Raw genomic sequence first — 20,500 nt, forward strand, 5'->3', positions numbered from 1 at the left:
AATATTTGTCTTCTCCCTTTTGTGGAACACTAAACTTTGACTACAAAAGTCATAGCAGAAAATTAATTTTTCATTTCATATTTAATGTCACGTTGATGTCCAAATCTTCAATCAATAAATCATTGTGAGATTATCATTCCTTGTTTAATCAATTAAAAACTCTTTTCCATCTCTCTATTGTGGATTTGATGTTTGGTGGAAATTCCATTTTTGAGTGCAAAAAGCGCACCTAATCTTCAATTTTTGAATTTTCATGTAGCGGGCACAATTTTGATGTAGATTGATTAACAAATTGTTTTTCTGGAGTGATCTTGATGCTAGACCCCATATAACTTCATTGTGGATTGAGATTTTCCTTTTCTCTCCTCAAGTGAAAAATTGGACTTTGACTGCAAAAGTCGTAATGGAAAATGAATTTTTTACTACACATTTTTCCTTTTGGTGGAAAATGAAATATTTTCTTCTCCAATGGAAAATTAGGAAATGGATGTGAAAGGCGAAGCGGAAAATGAATTTTCCACTACACTTTTCATTTTGGTGGAAAATCCCAAGTTGACTACTCCATTGCAGAAAATTCAAAAGTGCTTCTTCATGGTAGAAAAATGAACTTTGACTTCCATTTGCTTTCACATTTGCATATCTGGACTTAGTAACGATTCAATCCTTCATAGATACTTTCTTAGAATCAAGGAATACATTAGTAGAAATTTATCATGGGTGGTGACTTAGAAGTTTTAAAAATTGGGGTACTTTTAGTGTGCCTACATATATAAAGTGTATTTTTTGATTTGTTTTTGGAAAGTGATCTCAATTGTTCAATCTGTATGCAAGTTCTAATGATTAAATTAGATTTAGGATACTGTAATATTTGAGAGTAGAAATAAGGTTCGATATATTTTTAAAATTATTTTTGATTGGAATTAATAAATGTTTTATTAGTAAATGTGCACAGAAGTTTTAAACTTTCCAGAAACATTTGAATTCATTTTAAACTTCCTACGAACTCGGTGCATAGAAGTTTTAAACTTTCTAGAAACATTGAATGCATTTTAAACTTCCTGCGAACATGCATTTTAAACTTCTCGCGAACTCTTTCTTCACGACACTAGATTCTTCAACAAGTTTGTTGACCTTTTCATCATGATCTAATTATTTTTCTACCTTAAATAGTTGACAGATCCCACAAGTAGAAGAAAAAAAGTACTTCTCAACCATATATGGAAGCAAAATATTCAATCCACATTTTATATAAAATACATTTGTGAAATGGAAATGAATATTCACAGAGTAGACCAACTAAACAATGTGCTTTCACTCCCATTTTGTATATGAATCTAGCGGATTCTTAAAATCTTTATCTACCAAAATAATCTTTTGATTATTTAATATGTTACAACTACTTTTTCTTCAAATTCTTTGCAGTTTTAATCTTGAATCTCTTTGATGCAATCTGTAAGAGAGGAATGAAGATCATCATTGCTATTAAAAATGGTGGAAGACACTAAAAGCTTGAATTTGTGGCCTTCATGATCTTTGAATTCAAACATTGGCACTAGTCAAACATGTCCTACGAACTTGAAAATATTTTCATATCATTTTATCTACAATGCTCACTTTTATAAAATTGGAATTAAAATGGACTTGAAAATATTTTTATATCATTTTAACTGCAATGCTCACTTTTATAAAATTGAAATTAAAATGAGCATTAGATCAATTCCACTTATTTAGATGGAATACCAAATCAAGGTTTTGGGGGTCAAATGGAGATACCATATTCTACTTTTTCCCAATTCCAATTCCGATTGTAGGAACCCAAACAATGTATTAAATGTTTTAAGAATTTCAAATGTCAATTCTATTCTAAAAGCTGACTTTCAATATCATTGGACTGGATGAGAATTTTGTCCCGTGCTGCAGGGTTTTCTCGTTTGCTGTTGTCCTTTTCTTGTGCTCCGAAATGTATAGCCCTTTTTCTGCAGTCAAACTAGTTCGATCTCCTCAACAGCTATTGACATTCAGGCAAATATGACATGCTCCTAGAAAGCCCCAGAGGTGTCTGAAAATGAGGGAAAATGTCGTGAACAACAAACAAGTTACATTGGCTTCCTATGCAAATGAAGGGCCTGTCACGCAAGATCATCTCAATGTCATAGAAACCCAACTGGACATTAAAGGATGCAAGCAAGGGGAGGTTATAGTGAAGAACATGTGGATATCTGTGGACCCATATCTTAGAACCCGTATGAAAAATCTTGGCAGCGGTTCGTTTTTGCAGAGTTTCAAATTGGGCCAGGTCTGAATTTCTTTTTATTAATCAGTACAACTTCTACACACTCTGCCAACTGAAGTTATACTCTGATACTAGGATAGTAAGGTGAAATGACCTTTGATGTCATTATGCCCTAGGAAGTCTTGTGATTTTTTAAAAAGAAGATTGATGGTTTTAAGAGTTTGGATGATAACATAAAGCAAATAGGGCATAACAGATACATGAGTTGAGACAAATGATTCATATTCACATGGGAAAATCTCAAATTTTCATACGCTGATTACTAAGCCATGATTGTAACCTTGATTGCAGCCGATTGTGTCTAGATCTGTTTCAAAAGTTGTGGCATCCGTTGACGAACAATTCAAAGAGGGTGACATTGTGCTTGGATTTTCTGATGTCGCCGAGTATGCAGTGCTCTCTGGATCGGGCCTCACAAAACTTAATGCGGATGTGGCTCCATTGCCCCATTACTTGGGGCTTCTAGGTATTTATATTAATGAATCTTTGTTTAGGATAAAATTGTATGGGTTTCTGGGTATTTTGATTTATTATAATTTTTTTTTGGTGATAATAGGTTCTTCTGGGTTGACGGCATACATTGGGCTGATGAAGATCGGAGAACCTAAGCCCGGAGAGCAAGTATTTGTTTCTGCAGCAGCTGGTGCAGTGGGGTTTGTTGTAGGGCAGCTTGCTAAAATTAAAGGCTGTCGAGTTGTTGGTGCCACAAGTAGTGATGAAAAGGTAGGCAATGTTCACTTTGGACCTTATCACTGATTTGTTTTCAACTTAAAATACCAGTAGGGTTTCGGAATTGCAATCGTGTTGCTATATTTATGTTTCGTTTTTGTTTTAAACCTCATCAATGTTCCTGTTTTATCAAAGTTATCTTTCATTATATTGCGGATGTAATAGATGCTTCCCGGTGTAGATGCAGTTGCAAAGGTCTGGTTTACTTCTTAGCTTGATACAGGATCGGAACCCACAAAGCTTATCTCGTGCCAAATATGCATATTTATTATAAGTCAAGTCAAATCTGATTGTCAAGTTGAAGTGTGCAAACAGTCAATTCATCTTAGTTGCTTTGCTCTATGTTGATTGTATCATATAAATGGAATTGAATCTCTGCCTAGCCCCGTAATATTTTGGGTGTTCTTATGCAGACTGTGAAAGTAGATTGTCCCAAAAATACGGCAAGCCGCTAAACAGTCAGCCACTAAACTCAATTCCAGATTAAGATATAGAACTATGGTATTCATTTCTGTCCGAATTTTTTTTTTCTTAGATCTATAACCAAGCCTTTTTGGTTTTTAAAAAATGGTACTTGGTCTCTTAATCTTTTCAAAGTGCTCTGATACAGTGTCCACTTGCAGTGATTTAGGAGTAATTTGATAAATGAATTTTGTAACTCTATTTTCTGGTCCAGACTTTAGGGCTGGTCAGGAAAGGGATACGGGTTATGTACGTATTAAATTCCGATTCCTCTACCAAGATTTCCATTAAATTTTGTCAGATTTAGCCAAGAACTATCAGAACATTGACGTTTCTGCTTCAAAGAGGCATAGAAAGATAAGAGCAATAAGACAGAAAAAAAATGCATTGTAAATGGAACATCTAGTGTAATGATGTGCTTTCCGGGTGAATTGTAGGAGATCAGATATTTCTTGCTTTGGTAATTCAGAGAAAGGGGGAAAAAGTCCTTTCAAAGTATGTGATGTCTGGTTCCCTGTTGACCCATCTTTGTTTTAATTGGAGGGAAGCTAACAAAATATGAGACCACCCTCGACTTGCTGTTTACTTAGAGGTGGGTATAAAGACATCATACTTATCCCATAGTCCACACAGCTCTCTATATTTGAACCCATGTCCTCCCTACGAAAGCAAAAATTCTTTACTGTCAGGTCCACTCAGGGAGTGCAGAAAATCATTCCCCTGTTGTTAGGAATATTTTTTAAAACTAACTGAAAGAGTAGAATTTATAAAGATGCATCATGCAGCCATGGCCACAGAAGTATAATGAATTTTAGAACTACTATCTTCTTCAAAGACAGATGGTTGCTCAACTTCTGTTTATAAAAATCTGATTAGAACATGGTTGCATGAATACATGTACCCACGTATCCAAGTATTAGGTGTTGGAATTATAGATGGAGTAACTGAGAGCGGGGGGGGGGGGGGGTGGTGGTGAATCAGTTATTCCAAAAAACAATTCACAATTTTTTTAGATGTCTATAATCCTTACTTACTGCTGATACTCGGTAAATAATGCAGGAATACTGTAACTCGGTAGGTTAACTAGTTACTGATCATTTAGCATTCATAGTTATTAATATGTATGCAAAAGTTAAATAAAATGAACACAAGAGACACCAAATTTAACATGGAAATTCAATATGGGAAAAACCATCAACTAACTAGCTACCAATTTTTCATTCTTCTGAAGTGAGCCCTGTTAGGAGCCAACCCTGTTAAAGGTTACAATACACATTGTTAGGTGTGACCCTGTTAGAGGATTTAATCACCCTGTTAGGAGTGGCCTTGCTAGAGGTCTTTAGAACAATTCAACTGAATTGTCACCTTGTTAGAGGATTTACAAAATGACTGTTAAACCAACTTTGTTAAGAGATTTGAAATCACTGCTACAATGGTTAGAAAGCAACAATGAATTGACCTGAACAAGATGCAACTAAATTTGCTGGCTACAGGTTTCTATTTAGCATCATTAGATCCTCCTTGATTAAATATGGCTCTGCTGCTCCTCAATGATTTCTGATTATCCTTCAAATTTGCTTCCACAATAATCAGTCTTCATATCATATTAATTCCACATATCCATCCTTTTAGAATTCGTAACTTGACCTCTTACTTATACCATTCAGATTGTCAAGTCGGCCCATCTATATGTTACATTTACCAATAAACCATATATCAGTCGGCTACAGATATTACTCTGAAAGTTATTTCATAAAACAGTGAAATCCTTTACTGACCGACCCTACTCAATAAATATTGCTTCCAGAAATTTCCTGAGTTAACCTTCATGACTCGGTTAACATTGCAAAAATCTTTTGGCTGCCGAGTTTACTCGGTAAGAACTGAATTCGTTTATGAGAGCTCGGTAAGAGTTGTTTTTGCCACATTCCCTTTGATGACCGAGTGAGCTTGGTAAGAACTATTTCTGCCACATTCTCTTTAGTGACCGAGTGAGCTTGGTAAGAACTATTTCTACCACATTTCCTTTGATGACCGAGTGAGCTCGGTAAGAACTATTTTCTGCCACATTTCCTTTGATGACTGAGTGAGCTTGGTAGACACTATCCTTTGCCTTGCTAACCTTCTGAGCTTGGTAGACACTGTCCTTTGCCTTGCTGACCTTCTTAGCTCGGTAGACACTGTCTGATGACTGATATGACATTTGTGTGACATCAGAGAGATCACATAATTTGAACAATTATATCCAACAATCTCCCTCTTTGGCATTGATGGCAACACAACATATCATAGCAGGATGAAATTTGAAAATAGAATCCTTCACTTTAAAAAAAAAAAAAAATACTGCAAACTCCCTCTTTCATAATAATCTCTCCCTCTTACACAAACTCTTATTATTTTGCAAATTTCAAAAAGATATGACAATATACTCTCCCTCTTTGACAACACATGCCAAAGACAATTCAAAACAGTTGAATAGCATTGTACCTGATGTACTAATTCATATGCAATGTCTTCATTGGTTTGCTGCATCAACTAATAGATTTTCAATTCCATTTCTGTTGATGCATCACTAGAACTGTATTTTAGTGAGCTTCAAATAGGGGAATGACCCCTAACTTACCTCTAAGATACAAGAATGCATCCTTAGGTAAAGGCTTTGTGAATATATCAGCAATTTGTTCCTTTGTATGGACATATTCCAATCTTATTTCCTTTTCTTACACCAATTCTCGAATAAAGTGATACTTTATGGCAATATGCTTGGTTTTTGAATGCATCACTGGATTCTTGGAGATGTTAATTGCACTTGTGTTATCACAAAACATAACAATAGGTTCTTTGATTTCTTGCTTCATACCTTCCAATAATTGTTTAAACCATACAATGTTTGAGCAATTTACTGCAGTTGCGACATATTCAGCCTCTGCTGTGGATTGGGATGTACAATTCTGCTTTTTTCTTGTCCAAGAAACCAACCTTTTTCCAAGAAAGAAAGCTCCTCCACTTGTGCTCTTTCTGTCAACGATATTTCCTGCCCAATTTGCATTAGTGAACACCTTTAAATTCAGATTTCCTCCAAGTTTATACCATAATCCATATTCTTTAGTTCCTTTTAAGTATCTCATGATTCTTTTGATTTCCATTATGTGATTTTCTTTTGGTTTTGCTGAGAATCTTGCTACAATTCTTACTGTGAGTGCAATGTCTGGTCTTGTATGAACTACATACTGCAACTTTCCAATCATAGATCTATACAATGTTTGATCTACTTCCTTAGATTCATCATCTTTGGTAAGTTTCAATCCAGTACACATAGGAGTCCCAACTGGTTTGCAATCTTCCATACTAAACTTTTTCAATATCTCCTTCATGTATTTAGATTGAGTGATGTAGATGCCATTCTTACTTTGTTGAATTTGAAGACCAACAAAGAATTTGATCTCACCAAACATTGACATTTCAAATTCCTTGTTCATTTGTTCTAAAAATTCTTTGCAAAGATCATCATGTCCTGTGAATAAAGTATCATCTACAAATATTTCTGCCAAAACAATCTTATTATCTGGTCCTTTCTTTATGTACAAACTACTATTATCATTAGTTATGCAATCTTTTCTACCATGCTCTAGGGGCTTGTTTCAGACCATATAATGCTTTATGCAGTTTGCAGACCATTGTTTTCTTATTTGGATCAATAAAACCTTCAAGTTGTTCAATAGAAACCTCTTCATCCAATATGCCATTGAGAAATGCTGACTTGACATCCATCTGATAGACTTTGTATCCTTTGAATGCAACATATGCAAGTAAGGTTCTGACACTTTCCAATCTTGCAATAGGAGAAAAAGTTTCTCCATAGTCTACACCTTCTTCTTGAGAGTATCTTTTGCATACTAGTTTAGCTTTGTTCTTTGATACCTTACCATCTTCATTTAGTTTGTTTCTGAATACCCACTTTGTTTCAATCACATTCTTGTCTTTGGGTCTAGGTACAAGAGTCCATGTTTTATTTTTCTCTATATGTTCTATCTCTTCATTCATAGCTTCAATCCAATTTTCATTGTCTAGTGCATCTTTGACATTTTTAGGTTCAAAATCAGCAAGTAAACAAGTGCCTTTCAACATACTTCTTGTCATTGTTCCTTCTGATTTGTCTCCAATGATCTGGTCTGGTGCATGATGCTTTTTGACATACTTGGCTGACACGGGCTCCTTACCTTTTGAATGACTTCCATTGTTATCATTCTACATCTCAACTTCTTGTCCTAGATTTGGTTGCTCGGGCTCTGTAGATGTTGATTCGGTAGCCTCTATTTGCAACTCAGGTTCTTGTAACTCGGGTGGCATTAGCTCGGTTTGAACTTCCTGTGACTCGGTAACTAAAGACTCTAGAGTTGAGGATTCTTGATTGACTAGTATACTTGGTACTGTATCCAGTTCAATGTAAACAAATCTGCTATAGTCTTCAAGTACCCTTTTGCTTTCTTCTTCAGATTTTTTTGCAAACTCATCAACTTTCACATGTGCAATTTCTATGATTTTGTGAGTAGACAGATTCAAACATCTATATGCTTTACTTTTGCAAGAATATCTCAAAAATATTCCTTCATCACCCTTTACATCAAATTTACCTTTTCTAGATTCTTTCAAAATGTAACATTTGCTTCCAAATACTTTTAGGTAAATTACATTGGGTTTGTAACCATACCATAATTTATAGAGAGTTTTGAATGAGTCCTTTTTAAGCTGTACTCAGTTTAAGGTATGAACTGCAGTGCTGATAGCTTCCTTCCAATATTTGATAGCAATGCTCTTTTCAATCATTAGGGTTCTTGCATAGTCCATGATATATATGTTCCTTCTTTCAACTATTCCATTTTGTTCAGGTGTTCCTAGTGCTGAAACCTGTCTTTTGATTCCTCTTTCAATGCAAAAGTTATTGAATTCATGTGAAATAAATTCACCACCTCTATCAGATCTTAAACATTTCAGTCTTTTGCTTGTTTCCTTTTCAATTTTGGCCAAATACCATTTGAATTTTTCGAATGCCTTTGATTTCTCTCTTAGGTACATGACAATCATCATTCTTGAATAATCATCAACAAAAAGAATGAAAAATTTCTCACCAGTATAACTTTCAATGCCAATGGGTCCACACAAATCAGTATGCACAATTTCTAGAACTTCTTCAGATTGATAGTTCTTGCTCTTGAAACTAGTTTTTCCCATTTTTTCAATTTGACAGTTTTTGCATAGACCAATCTCAGGTTTCTTGATGTTAGGAATGCCTCTTACTTTCTTGAATTTACTTATCTTTACCAAGTTGTCAAAGTTTACATGACACAACCTTCTATGCTCTAACCAACTTTCTTCGATTTGAGCAATAAAACATGAACACTCACCAAGTTTAAGATAAAATAAGTTACCTTTTGTTTGAGTGCCTGATCCAATCAGCTTTCCTTTGCCATCAACAATCTTGCTTTTCCATGCATAAATTCTACTTTAAATCCATTATTGAGTAGCTGTGCCACACTCAACAAATTATGCTTTAGTCCTTCTACCCAATATGCGTTATCACATATAAGTTCCTTGGTTAGTGAGATTCTTCCTTTTCCTTTTATATAACAAGGTTCATTATTACCAAATCTTACACTGCCACCATCATAGTCTTCGAAGTGTTCAAACTTAGTTTTATCATCAGTCATGTGATGAGAACAACCACTATCTATGATCCATGTATCATTTATGCTCTTATGAAAAATAAGTGCCATTTCCTTGAGCATCATTATCAGATTCATCTTTCATAGCAATGTAGACAATTTCATCTTTTTCTTCATCATCAGAATTATTAGAATCCTTAGCCATAAAACATGTTTTCTTTCCTTTGTCCTTGAATGATTTGAAGTCTCTCTTGCCATTGTACTTTTGACTTTTCTTCTCATCCTTGTTTTCCTTATTTGGGCACCTAGTAGCAATATGTCCAATTTCTTCACAAGAAAAATAGATTAGAGGAACCTTACCTTTGTATTTTCTTTTGCCTCTTGAATATTTCCTTGCTAGTAGAGTTTCAATCACTTCAAGATCACTATCTGAACTCTGTTCTGATTCTTCATCACTATCTAATTGAAGATCCTTTAGCTTTTTGCCCTTTTCTTTGAGTGAAAGCTTGGCTTCAAATGCTGATTCAATATTTTTGGTAGCTGGAACATAATTGTCATAGTTATTTAGCTCAAATGCAGTCAATCTTCCAACTATGGCTTCTAGATTTATTTTATGATTTGCTTCACATCTTCTTTCTTGAATTGTAGAGACTCTGATTGCATAAATGGGAAGTAGAGTTCTAAGAACTCTACTTATAACTGTCTCCTCCTTGATATCTCCTCTAGATGCTTTGATTGCACTAACACATGCTTTAACTCTTTCAACATATTTTGCAATGTTTTCATCCTCTCTTATCCTCATTTGATCAAATTGTCCTCTTAGACTTTCTACTTTGACTCTTCTTAGATTATCATCTCCTCCATAGATTTCTTTAAGCTTGTTCCACATTTCAAAGATGGATTCATAGTCCTTGATGTCATCAAATTCTTCATAACTTAGAGCAGATGCTATATCTATCATCATATTGTTGTGGGTCTTCTTTTCAGTAATATCATTGACAAATAATGTACCAATAGGTTCTGCATATTTTTCATCAAGGTACTTTAGTCTTGTATCTCCAATAGAAACTAGATGAAGTCTCATCAACCCTTGCCATGCTGAGAAGTTGTCCCTGTTAAGTCTTGGAATTTCTCTCTTATAAGACATCCTGATCTCTGGCTTAGATCCTTGAAATCTTTTCCTACAAGCACCAAGAGCTCTGATACCAATTGTTGGAATTATAGATGGAGTAACTCGAGGGTTGGGGGTGAATCAGTTATTCCAAAAATAATTCACAAATTCCTTAGATGTCTATAATGCTTACTTACTACTGATACTCGATAAATAATGTAGGAATACTGTAACTCGGTAGGTTAACTAGTTATTGATCATTTAGCATTCATAGTTATTAATATGTATGCAAAAGTTAAATAAAATGAACACAAGAGACACCAGATTTAACATGGAAACCCAATATGGAAAAAACCACCAAGTAACTAGCTACCAATTTTTCACTCTTTTGAAGTGAGTCTTATTAGGAGCCAACCTTGTTAAAGTTTACAATACACACTATTAGGTGTGACCTTGTTAGAGGATTTAATCAGCCTATTAGGAGTGGCCTTGCTAGAGGTCTTTAGAATAATTCAACTGAACTATCACCTTGTTAGAGGATTTATAAAATGGCTGTTAAACCAACTCTATTAAGAGATTTGAAATCACTGCTACAATGGTTAGAAAGCGACAATGAATTGACTTGAACAAGATGTAACTAAATTTGCTGGCTACAGGTCTCTGTTCAGCATCATCAGATCCTCCTCAATCAAATATGGCTCTGCTGCTCCCCAATGATTTATGATTATCCTTCAAATTTGCTTCCACAATAATCAGTCTTCATATCATATTAATTCCACATATCCATCCTTTTAGAATTCGCAACTTGACCTCTTACTTATACCATTCAGATTGTCAGGTCAGCCCATCTATATGTTACATTTACCAATAAACCATATATCAATCGGTTACAGATATTACTTTGAACGTTATTTCATAAAATAGTGAAATCCTTTACTGGCCGACCCTGCTCGGTAAATATTGCTTTTAGAAAATTTTTGAGTTAACCTTCATGACTCGGTTAACATTGCAAAAATCCTTTGGCTGCCGAGTTTACTCGGTAAGAATTGAATTCCTTTATGAGAGCTCGGTAAGAGTTGTTTTTGCCACATTCCCTTTGATGACCGAGTGAGCTCAGTAAGAACTATTTCTACCACATTCCCTTTGGTGACCGAGTGAGCTTGGTAAGAAATATTTCTGCCACATTTCCTTTGATGACCGAGTGAGCTCGGTAAGAACTATTTTCTACCACATTTCTTTTGATGACCGAGTGAGCTTGGTAGACACTATCCTTTGCCTTGCTGACCTTCTGAGCTCGGTAGACACTGTCCTTTGCCTTGATAACCTTCTAAACTCGGTAGACACTATCTGATGACTGATATGACATTTGTGTGACATTAAAGACAACACATAATTTGAACAATTATATCCAACATCAGGTACATGCACCCATGTATCGGGTACTTAGTGGAGAGTATCATAGTTAAGGATCTGATTGAGGTTTCTGATTTTTGTAAAGGTTTTTTGTTTGCATATCAGTTTATTGTTTATCAAGCTTAATTCAGAACGTAATTAGTTTGAAACTTTGATACAATACTGATTAACAGTAAACTTTTTCACTGTTTGAGTTAGAAGTTCATCATTTGCAAAATGTCATTGTTATATGATTCATGATCTTCTTCTTCATATTTAAAGTCTGCCTTCTTTGTTATGCATCTAAACATTTAGCATATATTATTATTACAAACATATTGCAAATCTCAAACTAAAAATAGCATATTATATTTGCAAATTTTATCACAGTTGTTTTCAAAAACAATTATTATGACTGAAGTTTTTCAAATTTACTATAAATATGAAATTATATTTAAGAAAAATTTGATGTATCCTAATATGAAATATGAAATAATATTAAATATAATTACATCTGCAAATTTTATCACAATTTTCAAAAACAATTATTATGACTCAAAATATGAAATTACATTACATATGTCTCCCTATTTTGAAAAATTATCGCACCTATCCTATAAGTCATGTTTTATAATATTATGGTATTGTTTAAATATGGTACTCCGATAGCTTATGCTAAATAGTTCATGATGAACCTGATGTAATCAATTTTTACTCTATTCTAATATACAAATTGTTGCAACTGTACCTGTACCAAGTACCCTCACCCCCATGCAATCTTGGATTAGAATTGTGATAGAAAATATTGGTATGATGCATTGCGATTTTTCGTACTTGCTTGAAAATGAACTTGGAGAACACATGACAAGATATTTTTTGTGAGGATTACAAGAAACACATTTTTAAGACTAGTGGGAGAAAACAATCGCAACATAAACAATGACCTTCTCACTAGTCTCTCTGGATGGTGGAAATTTAATTCATAGGTCAAAGTACTAAAAGAAGAATTTGGATTTGATGATGCCTTCAATTACAAGTCTGAAACAGACTATTATGCAACTTTGAGGAAGTAAGGTTTGAACATTCACATTTCTATTTCTACATGGATAGTTTCATTACATGAATTACAAGCTTGCTGAAATACAGTAATTACTAATAATGGTGCATATGAGGAGCAGGTACTTCCCAAAAGGGATAGACATATTCTTTGAAAATGTTGGAGGAAGGATGCTGGAAGCTGTTCTCAATCACATCAATATGAATGCTCACATCCCTATCTGTGGAATGATTTCTCAAAATAATGAGGTAATCTTTTTGTCACTAAGTATGAGAATATAAATTAGGCTTTTCATTCTCATAAATAGAAATAGTGCTGATTACTAGGCTTCTCCTTCTTGTGGATGTAGGATTGGAAGCAAATGTATGGAGTAATAAACCTCTTAAACTTGGTGGGAAAATGTGCAAAGATGCAAGGATTTATTGTAGGACATCATTTGGATCAAATGGATCAATTTAGAGAGGAGGTGATAAGCTACACAAAACAGGGCAAGTTAAAATACATAGTTGATATTAAGCAAGGTATAGATAGCTTCTTGGAAGCATTCAATTGTATGTTTAATGGTAAAAACATAGGGAAAACTGTGGTCCAACTCTAAGGGATTTACTCAATTGAAATTTCCTTATTTTTATGGTAACAATGTTAAAACAAGAGCTTTGTAAAGTTAGAGTCCCATCTTTTACAAAAAGTATTAAACATTTAATATTTGTTTGAAAAGAATGAAAATTAGATAATTTTTAAAAAAATATATATATAAGATCAAACAATTTAGAATTCTTAAACATTAACACTAAATTTTCATTTTCTTGCACAATACTACATTGTTTTTAAAAAAAAGGGGGTAAACACTTTGACCTGCAGCTATGAACCAGTGAGGCCACAAATAGGGGACCTCATCCCTATGAGATTTGAACCTTGATGACAAGGATAACAATGCAACAACTTAACCATCACAACATGCCACTATTGGCACACAATACTACACAATTTATATATGAACAACCTATTTTATTTTGGTTAAAACATTTAGATCAAAGGCTTCTTACCTATCAATTGTGGGTGTACATCGTCTAGTCTAGCCTCATCTATAGTTCTTATCAGTAAAGATTGCAAATCATTTTGAAAATACTATCTTGGTCAGTAGCAGATGGTGTAAACTATCTCACGTTCAGAATAGGTTTTCATTGCCATTTTATCACCAATATAGATTATCTTGGCAATTTCTATTAGCATTTTCTAATTGCACCCTCTCATTGCAATTTAAAAATCCTATAATATGATGTCCATAGTAGATAGTTTTAGTGAGAGACCTTATAAGATCTTGATGGAGATTTTAGAAAATTATTAAAAATCAAAAGTGGAGTAATAATTTCAATTACTACCAATCAATAATGGAAACCATCAAACTTTTGTCTATTGAATCCTAAATGGAAAATATTATTAATATTTTAAATTTTTTTTACCCTCTTCAAATAATAGCTCATTTATCATCTTGGAATTGCAAAACAAAATGATGTTATTGAAGATATCAAGCTTATATAATATCCCACACTAACTATTTAGAGAAAGTGTTCTAATTTGATACCAACAAAATATCAACTATGCAAGATTAAGCCTTAATGAACACGACCCCTAAAATTAGTGGGGCTTATAAACATAGCAAAGAGAGGTACCTATATTAGCAAGGCAAACTCTTTCATAGACGAGACCTAGCTAGATTCTTATAGTTTGTGCCTTATATAAGGCAAGGAACTAATGTTCCCATTAGACCCATTTTTTACATTCAAATTTTTGAATTTTCATTGGTCCTTAGAAAATGATAACAATGTAATAAATCTTTCTATTATTTGTTATATTAAATTTTTAAAAGATATAATTTTACAATTAAATTAAATTATCTTAAATTATAATTAATTTATTTTTTCCCTCCCACAAATTTTTCTCATGTTTAAATTAAATTATGTTTAAATTGAAATCCTAAATTAAATCTAATTCAAATTTATTTAAGAATCTTTTCTAATAATTTATTAACAAAAGGAAATAATTGACTAAAAATATTATTGAAAAAATTAGAGTGCATTATCTCTTGAAAGAATTGGGGGTGATTGTCGATAAACCAATTTTCCCATTCAATACCAATCAAGAATCAATAAGCAATAATAGCTACATCAATACATTATAAAATAATTGTAATAGTAAGGCATTTTACAGCATGATTTTTTTTCCAACATGTAAATTTTGATCTATGACTAATGAAACTAAGGATCATGAATCCTTTCTACACAAGGAGCGGTATTGGCAGAGCTCTATCTATTATTGTGGTACAAAAGATGTGAAAACTTTTGTCTCAACAGATTGGGCTTATTTGCTATCAATTATAATGATGGCTTTGGCTGACTCATTGTAGTGCTGAGTTAGCTTTCTCCAGAGCATCCCAAACAAACCCATTTATTTCAATCTTATCACTGGCTGTTTCCCCACCCCCCCCTTTTTCCACTCTAAAAATTATGATTTTCCCCCAAGAAATTAGTCAGGCCAATCAAATAGATTTTCAAATAGGTCATCGAGAAATAGGATAATTTCAGAGGTATTCCAGCCTATTTAAGGACTCCATGGCAATGGTTTTTGACTTTCCAATAGTTGGAGTATGAAATCGAATCAAGCTAGACATGTATTTTATTTTATACAACATTTGGCCGACATGAGATTTTTTAAATCCTACTCACAATCAAGCATGTCGTAAAAAAAAATGAATCATGATGAGGCCACGACATATGAATATTCGAGTACATCGCATCTGTGATGTGTAGTTGTCCTCACTTAGCCGTTACTAGAAATTGGCATCGATTTCTTGGAATGTTACACTTCTAGGGGCATATACATAAGCATATTATTTAAAGTTTTTGCTGAAAATACTATTATTTTTACATTGGGTATCTATCTGGTATCAATTTAAATATGGTGGGAATCGGTGCTCACTTTTTGGGACTGACTCTATTCTTTTTGCTGCAAATTTGCACCCATTTTGTTTGTTCTTGTTTTAGGAGAAACTCTTTTTAAAGATGTAGGGAAGCAAAAGCGAGAGGAAAATCGGCTACATCAGAAAGGTAAAGTCTTTGGAAGAGTCCCAAGAGGAAGACAATGCTGCTTCTGAACATGGTTCTTCCCCAAGCTTCTCGAATTATGATTTGCTACATTCTTACTCCTTATCAGCATGGGATTATATATAGAAAAATGGACAAATCCGTGCATGGAAACTTGAGTTTAGAAGTTGCCAGAATATAATATTTTAAAATATTAAAAGTTCATAGATTGGAAAATGTTAAATTTCTGAATGTGAAAAATAATAAAATCCCCAGGAAGAATAAAAAGAACCAATAAGAAAAAAGAAATATTCTTCATATAATTCAAAATAAATAAAAAGCAGAACCAAACATTAGAAAGCATGATAAATATTTTAGATTGCACTGTTTCCAATAAAAAGATTCAACTGAAAACATTAGTCTATGCCTACTATGTAGGTGGGACTAATGAAGCCAAGTGATATATATATATATATATATATATATATATATATATATATATATATATATATATATATATATATATATATATATATATATATATATGTTGGAGGACAAACACTTAAATGTATTTTACACCCTAGAGGGACTATTCAGACAAGTAATCGACCTAATTTGATTTAGTGCCAAGAACTAAAGGATATACATATTCAAGCTTTGTTGACAAGTAAATTCTATTGCTTTGTAGTCCTGGCTAGAGAATGTATTTATATCACTTACTAGTATCAATGTATATTTCATGCACAATTCTTAACAATGATTTACCTATTGCCTTATGCCCAATTAATTTGTGTTTAAAGGAAATACTATGTAACTAGTACTAGTTTGGGTATCACCCAAATCATATTATTGGATTGGATTGTTTCAATGAAAATATTTTAATACAATAATAAGGTTGTTGTTTTGAGGATAACAGATAGTAAGAAAGAAAAAGATATTAGAATATTAGAAAACATAAAATCATCTTGGCAACCAATTAGATTGATGCGAGTCTTCCTAAGTTTAAGTCTAACTAGCCACTTGCTGATTTCAATGCTCTTCATAGAGAGACACATGATAAAATTTTCATGCAATTCTTGAGTTTGATTGGGACCATCGACTCTATTTTGTTCTGAACAAATAATAGAAATCCATGTGATATAATATTACTAGCACCTGCACCTAGTGGAGAAAGGGGTATGCCGAAGTGACAAAAAAGGTGCAAGGCTATATAAGATGGTTTCCCACGTATATTCTTTTGGTTGACATTTAATATAATACAAAAGGAAACTTGAAAACTTGAAAAACAAGGGTTGTGCACAGTTGGAGTCCTTGCTAAAGGTGGGGGAGCAGGAAAAAGTGTGTGTTGAGTATGCACATGAGTTTGTTTAATCAGAAGAGAATAAATAAAAGTGCCTAAAAAAGAGAAAGGAACTCCTATTATGAGGAACAAAGATCCACGGGAATTTGTGTCAAAAGTAGTGATTAGACATGGGAAGGAATAGAGTTGCAGTGAAAACCACTATCATGAAGGAATGATAGTAAATAATACCAAGCATCATCTTTAAGGAGTCACTAGATACCTTCCATATGATAAAGGTGACAAGTGCACTAAACTCTATCTTTATAGACTCATAGAAACCCACCTCTTGTCTAGCAAAAAAGGGTGTTAGATTTAGTAAAAATGATAAGTTTTAGCCAAAAATATTTTTATTAGGAACATACAATGAGAGTAGGTTGGATTCAACCAATGGACTACTTGCACCAACTTTGAATTGCTTTGGTTATACTCATTTTGCCTTGGGTGGTTGATTTCCCCTTCAAATTGTAGCTGGTATTTAATTACAAGTATTTAAACATATATTTGGGAAAAACCATGAAACACTATAATGTTAGTTATTTGTAGAGCTTATTTTACTCAGAGTCCATAATTTGGAGAAGCTTGTAAAGAATTATTTTGAAGTTGATTACATTGATTAAGAAAACTAGATACAAAGAATATGCATTCAATGAAGTTAGGATTATCATAACCTTTAGTTCAAGAGAAATATGTCAGTAATAAGAGTGTACTCCATACTTTCCAATGTTCATCCATCTTAAATAGTTGCAGGGAACAATAGAAACATATACTTGTTATCAAAGTCTCATATTGCACAATACATTTGACCCTTTTATTTTTCTCCTTGATTATGATCTTATTACATAAACATGTTGCTCTTAAACTAATTCAGGTTCAACAACATTTGGAATCAACATTCACATCATTGAACGATCATGAATTCACATTGCCTTCCTGCTCCTTTCCCACTTTGTGCTCTGCATTCCCTTTCGGTGCTCTGTGCTCTAGCATGGCCCTCCCTACATTTCCTTAGTGGATCCTCTTGCCTTTGGGGCTATGTCTACTTGGTTGGCTTCTTCTAGAGTTCGTTTGGGGTTTAGGGCTACTTCTGCTGTTAGTGGCAAAGCTGCCTCTTTTGCAGATGTGGCAACTTTCGAATCTAATGTCCATGGATTGGGGATTCCGTCGGTGGATCGTCCAATATTTTCCTTGGTTGTGAATCTTGTCCCAGTTAGTAGTCCTATCCATCTGGTTTTGGATGACATTATTGCCAATGAAATTTCTCTTATGACTGAGGACTTCTCTAGGAAGGCCACTATCTTCAGAGTTCGTGGCTTCTGGCCTTCCCTATAGACTCTTCATGCTTGGATATCAAAGCACTTGGACTCATTGATTGCTGAATCTATCCAGATTTACCTTGTGGCTAGGGGTCTTTTCATAGTAAAATTTGATGCTGCTGATGACAAGAGGGATGTTTTATGTAGCCACTTCAATTGGGAGGATTGTTACCCTCTGTTGGCCAAATCCTGGCATGAGGATTTTGATCCTACAATAGAACCCTTTTCTCATATGCCTCTTTGGGTTAGGCTCCCTAATCTTCCCCTTCACCTATGGCTAGATTTGGTCCTTTAAGCCATTGGTGACTTCCAAATGGTGGACTCCAAATCATCTGATATCTTGCATACTACATATGCTTGCATCCTTGTGGTGGTTGATACGTCGAAGGGACTAGCTAAGAAGATCAAACTTGAGGTCCCTAATGGTTCCTGATTACTGACTCTAGACTATGAAGGAATTCCTTTCCATTGTACGGTCTACTCTAGGATTGGTCATATTGCTACGCACTATCCTGTGGAAGTTAGGAAATCAAAGAAAAGACCTTCTTGGTGGTTTGGGGCTTTGGTTCAACATTACTCCATCCTTAAAGATGATGCTCTTAAGGATGCTCCCCATTTATGGTTGCTGATGGTGCCAGTTGCACTACACTGGCTAAACCAGTTCTTGATCCATTGTTGGATATGGTTGTTGTGGTTGCCCCTCCCTTTGTGGGTCAGGTTCGGTTGGACAAAGTTCTAGATGTGATCTTGCGTGGTTCTCCAGTTGGGTCAGATGGAAAAGCTTTGGTTTGGGAGAAGGAGGCTTCTCAGGTGGAGGAAGGTTGGACAAAGGTTAAAGGTAAAAAATACAAACATTCCCAACAATCCTCAGTCCATCTTCATAGATCTCACTCTTTGGGGAGTAGGAGGTCTTAATTATTTTGAGTTGTAATTGGTGACAATGGCATACTGTGTTATTTGTAAGGTTTCCCTAGTCACCTTTTGTTGGTTGGTGCCTTGTTTCTCCTATTGTCTATTGTCTATTGTATCTTTTGTTTGGGCTCCATTGAAAATCTTTTGTTGTGTAAAGGCTTTCAGGCACCCTTCAAAACCTATTTTCCTTAATAAAAAACGTAATTTAGATTCAACACCTTACATTATTTCTTTTTTGCTTCTTTTATTTTTGCTCAGGAAATATGATACTAACCTTGTTGAAGATAATTCTTGAGGTTCATGGGTTTCATCTTGACCAATACCAATTAAATAAATATCAAGCAACCAACTCCATCAACAAAGGAGAAAACAAGACTAATACTACAAGATCGGAGAATATTGCATTATAATTGAAATGATACTAACCCTACAATGGACAAATATCCTATGTTTTGGGTCAACATGTGCACATAAAAGAGGGATGGATATGCATAAGGTCCTATTGAGCCATTGCAATTGCAGGAAATGATCCACAGAGTTGTGCCAGAGGAGCACAAGACCTAACTAAATGTATATTAAACATAACAAGTGACTTTACTAGAAATAGAAAATGTCATTAGTAAAATTGATAAAAGAAAAAAGAAAAATTGAAAAATAAAAGAGCATGCAATACATACCTCATTGTTCATAGAATCGATTACACAAGCCCATGTGGTTGAGATAGAGACAAGATTGAAAAGTGCAACCTAAAATTATAGTTATAAGGTCATCACATATTTTTTTTTAATGTATTGTAGTCAAAGTCACCTTGGATTATTGGGATAGGGTATGAAGACACCACTTCAAAATAAGGTTACCAGAGGAAACAAACATGGGTGTGCCTATATACACATAAATATGGGTTTAAGTACAAGGTCCTCATCCCTTTACTGAGGTTTACTAATGACTATGATGGAAATGTAATCTACATGCCAAGCCAATCATGAGAGATTTACTATTTATGGGATATTTTCTAGCCAATCCAACATGCCCATAATATTCTCACTTCCATACATAATAATGTTGAAAATAGAGAAATTTACCTAGAGGTAGAAACTAATTCTTAGCAATGTATAACACCACTCCTAACCCTCCACACTTTTA

General features: G+C 34.1%; 1 protein-coding gene across 1 annotated transcript; it reads left to right on the forward strand.

Moving 5' to 3' along the window:
• The first annotated feature begins 1,939 nt into the window (after nt 1–1,939).
• Nucleotides 1,940–13,311, forward strand: LOC149561648 (2-alkenal reductase (NADP(+)-dependent)-like). The gene is made up of 6 exons (XM_089823822.1): nt 1,940–2,296; nt 2,585–2,759; nt 2,850–3,016; nt 12,637–12,719; nt 12,829–12,955; nt 13,057–13,311. The coding sequence occupies exons 1-6, from the start codon at nt 2,066–2,068 to the stop codon at nt 13,303–13,305; spliced, it is 1,032 nt and encodes a 343-aa protein (XP_089679948.1). The 5' UTR covers nt 1,940–2,065; the 3' UTR covers nt 13,306–13,311.
• Nucleotides 13,312–20,500: the final 7,189 nt, after the last annotated feature.

The sequence above is a fragment of the Cupressus sempervirens genome, chromosome 4 (assembly GCF_028749045.1).
Source record: "Cupressus sempervirens isolate cs-2001-9-10 chromosome 4, ASM2874904v1, whole genome shotgun sequence".
Lineage (NCBI taxonomy): Eukaryota > Viridiplantae > Streptophyta > Pinopsida > Cupressales > Cupressaceae > Cupressus > Cupressus sempervirens.